The following is a 12,148-nucleotide window of genomic DNA, read 5'->3' as shown; positions in this document are numbered from 1 at the left end:
GCTGGAATGGAACTCGGGTCCTCTGCAAGAACAGCAAGTGCTCGTTTCGCTGAGCCAGCTCTGCAGCCCCAGAAACCACACGCTGTCTCTCTGAGTGGTGCCCAGAGGGATTCTTTTTGAGGGGCCTGCCACCCAGCTCACAAATAAATCGCACATGAAGGCTTATTCTTAGTTATGAATGGCCAGCCTTAGCTTGGCTTGTTTTTAGCCAGCTTATCTTAAATTTTCCTGTCTACCTTTTGCCTCTGACTTTTTCCTTTTCTTACTTCTGTATATCTTACTTTCAATCTTCCTTCGTGGCTGGCTGGGGGCTGACCCCTGAAAGAAAAGTAGAAGCTAGACAAATGAAGACAAAAAGAAATGAGAAAGAGAAAAAGAATCAAAAGAGCAGAGAGATAACAGACAACCTTCACGCCCTCACTATCTGCTACTATCTCTCTCTCTCCCCTCCCTCCCTGCCTCCCTCTCTCTCTCTCTCTCTCTCTCTCTCTCTCTCTCTCTCTCTCTCTCTCTCTCTCTCTCTCTCGTTTCTTCCCTCTATTTATCCTCTCTGCCTGCCAGCCCCTCCTATCCTTGCTCCTGCCTTAATATTGGCCATTCATCTCTTTATTAGACCATCGGGTGTTATAGACAGACACAGTAACACAGCTTCACAGAGTTAAACAAATGCAGCATAAACAAAAGCCACACACCTGAAAATAATCTTCCCCATCACAGGGAGCGTCCTTATCCTTCCCAGGGCCTTTTCAGTAACAGCAGAGAACACAGAGGCCATGAGCCTTGAGTTCTGTGACCGGGCTTGGGTCTGAACCCAGGAACTGCCTGGTTCCTGAGTCCTGGCTTTTCCACTGTACCCCGGGACTCCCAAACACAGACCCAGCCCATTCTATACGCTAGCCCTTCCCAGTAATGCCTCACGATTTATCTCCCAATGTTACATCATCCAGAGTGTTCTGTTCTGATAGAAGATCAAACAGAAATGAAACTGGACCATAAAAAGTCTTCTAAAATTAAAATTGTAGGGCTGGAGAAAATGGTTCAACAGTTAAGAGCACTGGCTGCTCTTCTGGAGGTCCTGAGTTCAATCCCCGGCAGACATGTGGGCTCACAACTCTCTGTAACTTCCCGTTTCCCGTTGAAAACCACCAATGCACATAAAATAAATATTTTTTTAAACAAATAAAAAGTGTGACAATCTCCTCCAAGCACTTTGGAGGACGATTCATTTCCCCAAACTAGCGACCCCCCCCATAGTTTGGATGCTCTGCTAGTGTCCTGTTAACTGCACGCCACAGGGCCAAAGCATCCCTCACACCCACTTTCCAGAGAAAGAACACAGAATCTAGGGCAGCTAAGAGGAAGGTTTTGTTGGGGTTCTTTGCATAATAAAAGTTGTTACTGAGCTGCTTTAGCTGAGAACACTCCTCCCCACAAACCCACAGAGCCTGGAAGCACTTCAGAGGAATTGCCACCCGAGTAGGCTTTGGCGAGGGGTCATTTGCCATGCTGACAGCTAAATAGGAATCCTGAGCCGCGGCTACAAAGGGGCGTCTGACATGCGGGGAGCCGGCTGTGGCTGAAGCGTCTCAGTGGAAAATACGGATCAGTTCCCCACATGTGGCTCCCAAATTTAGTCTCCAGTTTGACAAATGCACACCAAGAGGCTGAAGTCATACTTTCTGGCCTAATCATCTCATTCCTGAGACTTTACCTTAAGGAAGTAATTCATAAAAAGAATATATATTTTTTTCTGCGAGTTCTAAATCATGCTGTTATATATGTATGTATATATGTACATTTATAACAGCATGATTTAGAATGTATATATATAAATGTATATATAAATGCATATGTGTGTATATGTGTGTATATATATATATATCAGCATGATTTAGAACTCGCAGGAAACTAATTTTCCAAAACTAAAGGGAAAATAGTACATCCTGGTGTGTTCATTCTTTGGAGATCTTAGGCATCCAATAAAAGTCTCATCACCGTACACACGAGGACATGTAAATACAGGGTACTCACAGGTACGCAAACAATGCAGATGCTAAGAAGTGCTAGAGAGGAAAAAATGGAAAGGAAAATAATTTTGCTCACCTGGTGAGACTATAATCAAAAGCGGGTTTTTTTCTAATAACCGTATTGGTTAAGAGGGTTTTTAATTAGTCAGTTTTTAATATATATATATATATATATATATATATATATATATATATATGTGTGTGTGTGTGTCTGTGTGAATGAATGCCATCTGTGTGCAAGTGCCCACGGAGGAGAGAAGACGACCTCCGAGTCCCACGGGCTGGAGGTACGGGTGATTTTTAGCCACCTGATGTGGGTACTGGGACATGAGCTCGGGTCCTCTGCAAAGAGCTCCATTGAAAAATCCCTGTAGGTTTAAGTTTGCCCTGCACTGATGTGCGTCACGTAGACACATGCCCTCGGAGGCCAGAAGAGGGCATCAGATCTCTGAGACTGGAGTCATAGGCAGCTGCAAGCTGTCTTGTCAATTAGGGGAATTGAACCTCTGGAAAAACAGCCCTGTTCTTAACCACTCAGCCCTCGCGCCAGCCCAAGCAGTTCCCGTTCTGATCCCTGAGTCAACGCTCCACTTCTGATTTAATTCGTCTGTGTCTGGATGTTTTGCCGGCACATTTGTCTGTGCACCGTGTGCGTGCCTGATGCCAATGGGGACTGAAAGAGGGCATTGGATCCCCTGGAACTGGAGTCACAGCCGGTAGCAGCCACCACGGGGGTGCTGGGAACTGAACCCAGGTCCTCCGGGAGAGCAGCAAGTGCTCTTAACCACGGAGTGATCTTTCCAACACCCTCCTTTAATTAATTAATTAGTTAATTAATTAATGCTTTTTGGGTTTGGGGGGTTTTACTGTTGTTTCGGTTTGGTTTTGGCTTTTTCAAGGTAGGGTTTCTGTCCTGGAACTCGCTTTGTAGACCAGGCTAGCCTTGAACTCATAGAGATCCATCTACCCCTGTCTTCCAAATGCTGGGATTAAAGGTGTGCAGCATCATGCCTGGCTAAGTTTTTCTTTATTTTTATCTGCATGGATGTTTTTGTTTTGTTTTAAAGATTTATTTATTATATATAGTATTCTGCCTGCATTGCCTGCATGTCAGAAGAGGGCACCAGGTATCATTGCAGATGGTTGTGAGCCACCATGTGGTTGCTGGGAATTGAACTCAGGACCTCTGGAAGAGCAGCCAGTGCTCTTAACCCCTGAGCCATCTATCTCTCCAGACCCTTTAATTAATTTTTTTATATTTTTGGTTGTGAACCTAACCTTTAATGGCTGAATCACCTCTCCAGCTCCGTAATTTTTTAATAGAAATGTTTTTCATTTTGTTTTTCCAATGTAATTTATATAGAATAATTTTCATAATTATTTGAGGATCAGAAGGTTACCCTACAAAAGATATATATGGGCCAGCCTAGTCAGATGTAAGTCTAGAGAATACTACTAATTCGCTAGGACAAGAATAATGAGCACGTGCGTGGAAATGACATAGAAATCCATTTGTTGGTTTCTTAACTTTAAAAACGAATTGAAAATTCTCTGGGATTAAAAGAAAATCCTAATTCACAAATATCAATCTTGCTGTTTTAACTTTCAGTGAAGGGAATTTGGCTACAAAGCAGGTCGTATTTCTCCAAAGACCAGTTGTGTGGAGCTCAGCTGCCCAGACCCCAGAAGTAAGTAAAATTCACCAATTTTTACAAATAAGACACAATAGTAAAATGTTTAGCCCCTAAGCTTGCTCTATCATTTTTTTTTTTTTGGTTTTTCGAGACAGGGTTTCCCTGTAGTTTCTAGTTGCTCTATCATTTTAAATATGGATACAGATTAGTCCGTGCAGACTCAACACGGAAATAGCCTCCTAAAGAGGAACGCAAAAAAGAAATTGACTGTTTCCCCAGAACCCATGGTAGAGGGAGAAAACTGACTCCCAACAACTGTCCTGACACACACATGTACATGCATGCACACATGCGCACACACACATGCACGTGCCTACACACGCACACACATGCACCATTGGCATGCATGTGCCTACACTCACACACAGATGCACTCACGTACAATAATTAATAATAAAGTAAAATTTTTTATTGTTTTTAAAAAGAAAAGATGTATGCCTGCCTTCCAGCCACATGGCATGATTCTAGAACTATTCAAATATGCTGTTGCAAGAAGCAGCTCTTAGCTTACGGACCATTTTGCGCTACAGGCAGTTAATAAGAGCAGACACGGACGTGCTCTCCAACTGCCCAGTTCTTCTGCCACAGAATGGCCTATACTTCACTGCTACTGGGGTAGCAGGTTCCCAGTCTGTTCACACATTCACTCTCCCCTGCCAGAGACTGGTGACTTAAAACGACTTGGTTTCTGGGACTGCAGAGATGTCTGAGTGATTAAGAGCACTGGGTTTTTCCAGAAGACCCCAGGTTCAGTTCCCAGCACTGTTGGGCAGGTCATAGCCACATACATGTAAACAACATGAACTTTGGCCCATTCTTCTGGACTCTGCAAACCCCTGTACACACGGACACAGGGACATGATTTGCTTTGGTTTGCTTCATTTTTCTAGGGTTTCTTTTTGCAGCCCTGGCTGTCCTAGAACTTGCTCTGTAGACCAGGTTGGCCTTAAACTCAGAATCCCCCTGCCTCTGCCTCCTGAGTGCTGAGTTTAAAGGCATGCACCACCACTGCTGGGCTACAGAGACAGAATTTTAAAATAATAATTAAAAAAATCTTTAAAAGTATTTGGTTTCTACAGACTCATAATAGAGCTCCCATCCACAGTAGTCTCCAGAGCTGACACACACCGTGCACACACACACACATGCACACACACATGCACACACACACATGCACACATGCACACATAAGGGCTTGAAGTAGGAGGGACAGACAATGTCTGTTTCCTCTGCATGTCTCCATGTCTCCGTTTCTTTTATAAACTATGAATGACATCAGCACACGCGGCAGGGCTCTCGGGGGGTTGCTTTGAAAACGTATCTAAATGTGTCTGGTGCCGTGACCGGCAATATAAGAGGTTGTAATTATTTTCACAGGAATGTTTTCCTTTCAACATCAATCATCAAATCCTGCTAATGGTATAAAGAGACTGGAAAAAAACCCAGAAAAGCCAAATGGTCCTGTTTTCTCCAACTAAAAGGCCATCGGCTGTAATAAAAAAAAAAATGTAGTTTATCAATCGGTTTTGATGTTCCAAAGCTTACGCGTGCCTATGAAACAGCAAAAATTTAATTAGGTGATGAGCACTTAGTATTCGCTTTCAAATTTTCTACACACTTGAAATTTTTCATAACTAGAAAGTTGGGGAAAATTAAGTGTAAAATATTAGTCAGCAGCAGCATTTTTTATGTTGATTGTTAATTAGTAAATAACTAATTATTAAACTATTCCAGCAACAGTTGAGCTGGTTATTGAGGTGGTTTAGGAGTAAAGGAACCTGCTGCTAAGCCTAACAACTTGAGTTTGAATGTAATTGGTCCCCATAATCTCATAGGGAGCGGCACTATTGGGGGTGTGGCCTTGTTGGAGGAAGTGTGTCACCGTGGGGGCGGGCTTTGCCGTTTCCTATGCTCAGGGTACCGCCCAGTGTTTCAGCCGACTTCCTGTTGCCTGTAAGATACAGGACTCTCAGCTTCTTCCGCAGCACCCACGTCTGTCTGCATGCTGCCCTGTCCTTTCATGAGGATAGAGGACTGAACCTATGAACTATTTAACCCCAGTTAAATGTTTTCCTTTGTAAGAGTTTCTATGGTCATGGTGTCTCTGCACAGCAAATAGAAACCTTACTAAATCCAGTTCAATCCCTGACCTCCATCAGGGAACGAGGGAAATTTTTTCTTAGGTGTATATTGATGCTTTTAGACCCGTGGTCCTGGTCGCTGGGGGAGGGAAAATTATCCGACCCTCGGAAGTGGGAAGGCATAGAAACGGGCTGTTGATTGACAGCACTTATCTAGAGTGCATTTGACCTGTGAAAGGTAAGTCCAAAGTCAATTCCCTGAAGCTCACAAGAATGTTTTTAAGTTGATTTTAAAAAAAAAAAAGAGGTAAAAATGTTAGCTATGTCAGCATTGCCATAGTTTGTAGACTGTACTGAAATCCACAGTGTAGAAAAGGCAGGAGACTCATGCCTTTGAGTCTTAGTAGAAGCTTGGGAACCAAAAAAAAAAAAAAAACAAACAAACAAAAAAAAAAAAAAAAAAACGATTCTGGGCTAAGAGCGTGAACACTCTTACCCAAGAAGACTAGCTGTAAATAGATTAGACAAGTGTTTTTAGCATAGTGAGAAGCACTTTTAAGTCTATACTTAGAAGGCATCCAAGGGGAATTTAAAATCTTGAGCTATGACTATGACAATAGTAGTTAGTGTTAAGTTGGGAGCGTAACCCCAGCCCCTGGCCTGGGAGTTGCGTTGGTCTGGACTCCAAATCCCAGCATGCCCCACGGGGGGCATGCCACTCCCACAGGGTATTTAAGTGGGCTCCCAGAGAAGGAACACGTGGCTCCAGGTTTGCATGTGTTCCCCACTTTTCTGTCTCCCCTGCCATGCTCTCGGCTACCCAAGAGTGCCACTACTTAATAAAACATGGGCGGTTAATTTGGTTTAATCTGACCTAATTAGATTTCTTTGTGTTTAGGATTTTTTTTCCTAATATGGAGGCCCCAGAGAGATAGGTTATCAGAAAGCTCCATTGATCAATGTGAAGACTGAATTTTTGACATCTCAATACAACAGCAGCATAGCAAGGGAATGAAATCTGAAACATTTTCTTTCTTTTTATGAAATTATAAAGTCATATAAGTCACTTCCTGGGCTGGAGAGATGGCTCAGAGATTAAGAGCATTGCCTGCTCTTCCAAAGGTCCTGAGTTCAATTCCCAGCAACCATATGGTGGCTCACAACCATCTGTAATCTGTAATCTGTAATCTGTAATGGGGTCTGGTGCCCTCTTCTGGCCTGCGGGCATACACAGAGACAGAATATTGTATATATAATAAATAAATATATTTTTTTTAAAAGTCACTTCCTTATCACAACTGAAGCTCTCACTTCCTCAGACCTTTTATAAACTTGCATTTACACACACACACACACACACACACACACAGAAGGTTGGCCCCTGAGGGCTGTCACTGTAAAGCAAGTTCCTTTGAATAAACAAATAGTAAAAAGTTTCATTGTAATCTGGTTTATGAGTTTCTCTCTCTCTCTCTGTCTCTCTCTGTCTCTGTCTCTCTGCGTCTCTCTCTGTGTCTCTGTCTCTCTGTGTGTGTCTCTGTGTCTCTCTCTGTCTCTGTCTCTCTGTGTCTCTCTGTGTCCCTCTCTGTGTGTCTCTCTCTGTGTCCCTCTCTGTCTCTCTGTGTGTCTCTCTCTGTGTCTCTCTCTGTGTCTGTGTCTCTGTCTCTCTGTCTCTCTCTTTCTCTCTGTCTCTCTCTCTGTCTCTGTCTATCTCTCTGTGTCTCTGTCTCTGTCTCTCTCTCTCTGAGTCTGGTAAACTGTGTCTAGACCTAGTAGCAGCTCTAGGAAGAGGCTGTGAGAACTGAGAAGGCAGCTGTAGCCTTGGGTCAGGAGCTGGTGCTGTTACAGCTACAGTCAGCCAATGGCCTCAGAGATCTGAGAAGCACTCACTGTAACTGGAAATATAATCTAAACAGTCTATGCATCAGTTAAAATGACAGAGACCCATTACCCAGACAGGTGACCGTAGGCTCCAGGAGACTCCATAGTTTTGCTGGGGGCAGTAGTTGTCGGTCTTCCGCTGACATCACAGAGCAGCGCAGGCCTTTGGCTGCTGGGCGCAGGTCTGAGATCTTTTTGGGAGAGGGGCAACTTGGGGGACTGACCTTACTTTGACCAGGCGAAGTATGTCAATCAACCCCAAAAATATATCCCCAGTTTGAGCAGAGTCCTGGCAGCAGGTGAGGCCTGGGGCAGTTCTGCCCGGCGGTTAGCATCTCCACAGTCCAGGGGGAATTTGTGTGCCCTATTTGGCTTCCCTCTAGGAGGGGCAGTTCTGTCTATTATGGGAAGCTTATGCATTTTAAATGCCATATTCTGTAGATCTATGACGCATTTGAGGACCACCTAGCAAGGTATATCTGAAAAGACAAACTTTGCTGGTTTCTAATTACTTGTTTTAGGCTTAACTTTGAAAGCATATACAGGAGCCTAATTAAGGCTTATTCTTGTAATTAATTACATTAGTACTTAGCATGACTACAAATACAGTTCTGAATGCATTAAAGAATTTTAGAGCTGGGCGGTAGTGGCCCACACCTTTAATCCCAGCACTCGGGAGGCAGAGGTGGGCGGATCTCTGTGAGTTTGAGGCCAGCCTGGTCTACAAGAGCTAGTTCCAGGAGAGGCTCCAAAGCTACACAGAGAAACCCTGTCTCAAAAAAAAAAAGGAAAAAAAAGAAAAAAGAAAAAAAATTTTATTTAGGCAACACAGTCTTAGGTTACTGATCTGCTCTTGTTTCTGGAAATGTGCTGAGTGTACTGTGAAGAGAACAGGCAGATGGCGCCAGTGCCCGTGTGGGCCTCCCCCCTCCCTCCTCCCCCACCCCACCCCACACACACACTCCAAGGCCTCCTCCCTCTGTCGGGGAGCCCTGCAGAACGAGGAGAAATGAACAATCTCCCAGGAAGGGACGGGTTTCAGAGGCCAACATTCTGAGTTACTGGGACATCAGGAGTGGGCTGGTTGTGAGAACTTTCGTGTGGGGTGAGGTGGTGTCAGACAGGCAATATCATTGTGAAAGCCACGCTCCTCAAACCCTGTAGACTCCTGACGGCAAAGGTGTGTGGCCTGAAATCTTCTAGGATACTGTGTTGGGCGTTCTGTCAGATAGTATTTCAAATTTACAACCGACGGCCGTTTATTTATTAAGAACTGTCTAAAAGTCCGTCGCTATGAGTAGCTTGTTCTACAGAGTATTCCGTTTTTTTTATTAAGGAAATTCTCATTGCAGTGAGAGTCGGCCTGTTATCTGACATACAATAATGAGTTGCAAAAGTCACCTTTGTCCCTAGTGCAACCGAGGGCCCCGGGGCCTCTGTGTGAGTCAGAGTAGACGGTTGAGCACACGCCAAGGACTTTGAGCCCGAGGGAAAGGCCCCTGCTAGCCAGGCTTGAGGAAGGCGCCGAGCGGTGCCGGTCAGCCCTGCCGCTGCCTGGGGCTCCATTCTCAAACCTGGCACCCGCTGAGAGGACCTTCCAGGCCCTTCAGCACATTTTGAGCAGGAATAAAGGACAAGGGTCGAAGACCTGATGTTTGCCTTTGGCGATAGCAAAGGTGAACCAGGGTAGATGGGAGCAAGACACCGGTGTAAGACCAGCCCACTGAGCCGGTTTTTTCTAGGAGTTTCATAACGCCAAGAGCAATTTCAGTCCCCGGCTGACATCGGAATTAATGTCGGGCAAATAAACCCTTTCTTTGACAATGGAAAGAACACCTGAGACGTCTGATTTTTAAATCCTTCCTCAGCTTTATGCAGCGGAGGTTACGCAATCAGATCTAATCTGTGGCATGTTAGCCACGTCAGCTAAGAAGCCTGAGTCCCCCGCCTGCTCCTTCTGTTCATTAGGGACCTGGTCCTGACCTAAGCTGGCGTGGCAGAGACGGCATCTCTGTGCTGTCCTGGTCAGTGTTCTAGTGCTGCGAAGAGACTCAGTGATCACGGCAACTCTTGCAAATGAAGCATCTCATTGGAGGCTTGCTTACTTCACGATGGGAGCAGGAGGGGGGGGGGAGGGAGGGAGGGAGGAAGGGAGGGAAGGAGGGAGGGAGGGAGGGAGGGGGAGGGAGAGGGAGGGAGGAGAGAGAGAGAGAGACAGAGAGAGGGAGAGGGACGGAGGGGAGGAGAGAGGAGAGAGAGAGAGAGAGAGAGAGAGAGAGAGAGAGACCCCCTCCCCCGCCCCTGGCTGGCCTGGGCTTCCAAGGCCACACCTCTTAATCCTTTTAATCCTTTCAAAGAGTACCACTCCCTAGTGACTAAACATTTAAATCAAATGTACAAGCAGATGGGGGCCGTTCTTATTCAACTACCACATGAACCAATGACATTTTTTATTAATATTAAGTAAATATTTATTAACAAAACACCCAGTTGCTAGTCTGGTGAGCCAGAGAGATCCAGCTGTAGAGCAATAGCCCTGTCTGTAGCAGGACAAGGAAGGGCTGCTTAGATCCCAAGGACATTCCAGCTGTCCCGAAAGGACCTGGGTCTGTGTTTTCCAGGAAAAGGAACCCACTAAAGCAGAGTTTCCGCTGTATAGATACCAATACATTTATCTCCCGAGAAACGCGCTGTGCTGTGCGCAACCACCTGCCACTGAGAAGGACAAGCCAGAGCAGTTTCGCGAGACAGGCCCAGAGGAGCAGAGCTCTGAGCTTTACTTTAGAAATGGCAGGATCTCCTCCCAGACGGTGAGGATGGAGACCCGAAGAAGCAGGGCTCCGGCTCCGAGCCACACCCCAGCTGCTGCTGCGAGGCGGATGCTGAAGGGGAGTGGGAAAGAAGGGGAGTTTTAGGCAGGGGAGCACACGGAGCAGAGGCGCAGGGTACATGTTCCAAGCCCAGCTTGACGATCTCTTTCCCCCTTTTCAGAGGAAAGCCAGCCGGCTGCTGAAGGGCGAGGACAGGAACAAGGTCGGCAGCAGGAGCATCGGCCTGGACACCGGCGCCACCCACCCCGCGGAAGGCCGAGCCCCTCTTGACGGGGGCCCCCTCTCTCCTTCCAGAGAGTGTTGGACCAAGGAGGAGCGACCGGCACAGAGCGATAGTTTCTTGGGGTTCAGCAGCAGCGACAGTGTCCTCCGGGACCTGGATGACGGACAGTTTGAGCAGGAAGAGGGCGTGACGCAGGTCACTTGCATGTGAGCGGCCAAGAGAAGCTGTCCAAGGCCTTGTAAGTGGTTATTAAATGACTGCCCGCTGACCTGATCTCACTACTACTATGCATTTATGTAAAGTTCTTCACTTCCCGGCTCGGGTTTCCCCCAGTCTTGTAAACTTTGTCTCAATCTCTCAGACAAGGAAGAATAACCAACTATTTATCAATTGAAAACTATGCTTACATTTCTCTCAACTAAAACATCTGTGTTAAATAGATGTCCCAACTGGTCCTTAAGCAAGAGCCTGGCTCACTTCCTCATGAACGGACAAAGCCGAGCTCCTCATCACGCCTGTTAAAGAGACTGACTATCCAAACTAGCGCTTCAACCAATTAGAGCCTTCTCAGGAAGCCACAGCCTTGCTGAAACTCGAAAATACTCTCTACCCTCTCTCACAAACACAGACTATCCCCCGCCTGTAACAATCAGTCTAATTTTTGTTTCTGACTGGGGCATGCACCTACAAATCAAACCCCTATTTTTCATAATAATCTTCAAAAAACTATTTCCTAATTTTTTGCTTGTTGTTCTGGGTTTTTTGTTATTGTTTTTGTTTTGTTGTATTTTCAAGACCAGGTCTCTCTGTGTAGCCCTGGCTGTCCTGGAGCTCACTTTGTAGACCAGGCTGGCCTCGAACCCAAGAGATCCACAGAACTCTGCCTCCCCAGTGCTGGGATTAGAGGCGTGCGCCACCACTGTTGAGCTTGTCTCTTCTTTCAAAAAGCCACCACATGGTCAGGCCTGCAGTGAATCGTTAACTTTGGCATTGTTGACCCCAAGAGCCTACCAGCAACAGGTCTTCAGCCAGCCGAGGTCTGGCAAGATGGCTCAGTCAATAAAGGCGCTTGCCACACCCGCCTGCATGTGACCTGAGTTCAGTCTCTGGAACCTTTATAAAGGCAGAAAGACAGACCCGGCTCTACCACAAAATTACCCTCTAACCTCCACAAGCATGCCTTAGGATTTGGGCCTGCGTGCCGGTGCACATGCACGCATGCAAGCACAATAAAACTGGGCTTTAAAAAGTCAGCTGAAAGAGAGCCCACAATCTCAGTGTGCAAAAGCCATAGTAGACGAAAACATTTCATTACCTCGAGCATGCTGGCACACCTTTAATTCCTGGCATTTGTGAGTCCTCGGACAGCTACACAGTGAGACCCTGTCTCAGAAAAACAAACAAGCTGGGC

General features: G+C 45.9%; 1 protein-coding gene across 1 annotated transcript in view; it reads left to right on the top strand.

Moving 5' to 3' along the window:
- Rftn2 (raftlin family member 2) overlaps positions 1–11,479 on the top strand; it is a 42,509-nt gene extending 31,030 nt beyond the window's left edge. The window contains exons 8-9 of the mRNA XM_038315571.1: positions 3,637–3,715; positions 10,675–11,479. Of these exons, the coding sequence (XP_038171499.1) occupies positions 3,637–3,715; positions 10,675–10,947 (352 nt within the window). The 3' untranslated portion in view covers positions 10,948–11,479. The remainder of the gene's footprint in view (positions 1–3,636; positions 3,716–10,674) is intronic.
- Positions 11,480–12,148: the final 669 nt, after the last annotated feature.

Source organism: Arvicola amphibius, chromosome 18, assembly GCF_903992535.2.
Source record: "Arvicola amphibius chromosome 18, mArvAmp1.2, whole genome shotgun sequence".
NCBI lineage: Eukaryota > Metazoa > Chordata > Mammalia > Rodentia > Cricetidae > Arvicola > Arvicola amphibius.
The sequence above is the reverse complement of the archived record's forward strand: the minus strand, read 5'-3'. Positions and strand labels throughout refer to the sequence as shown.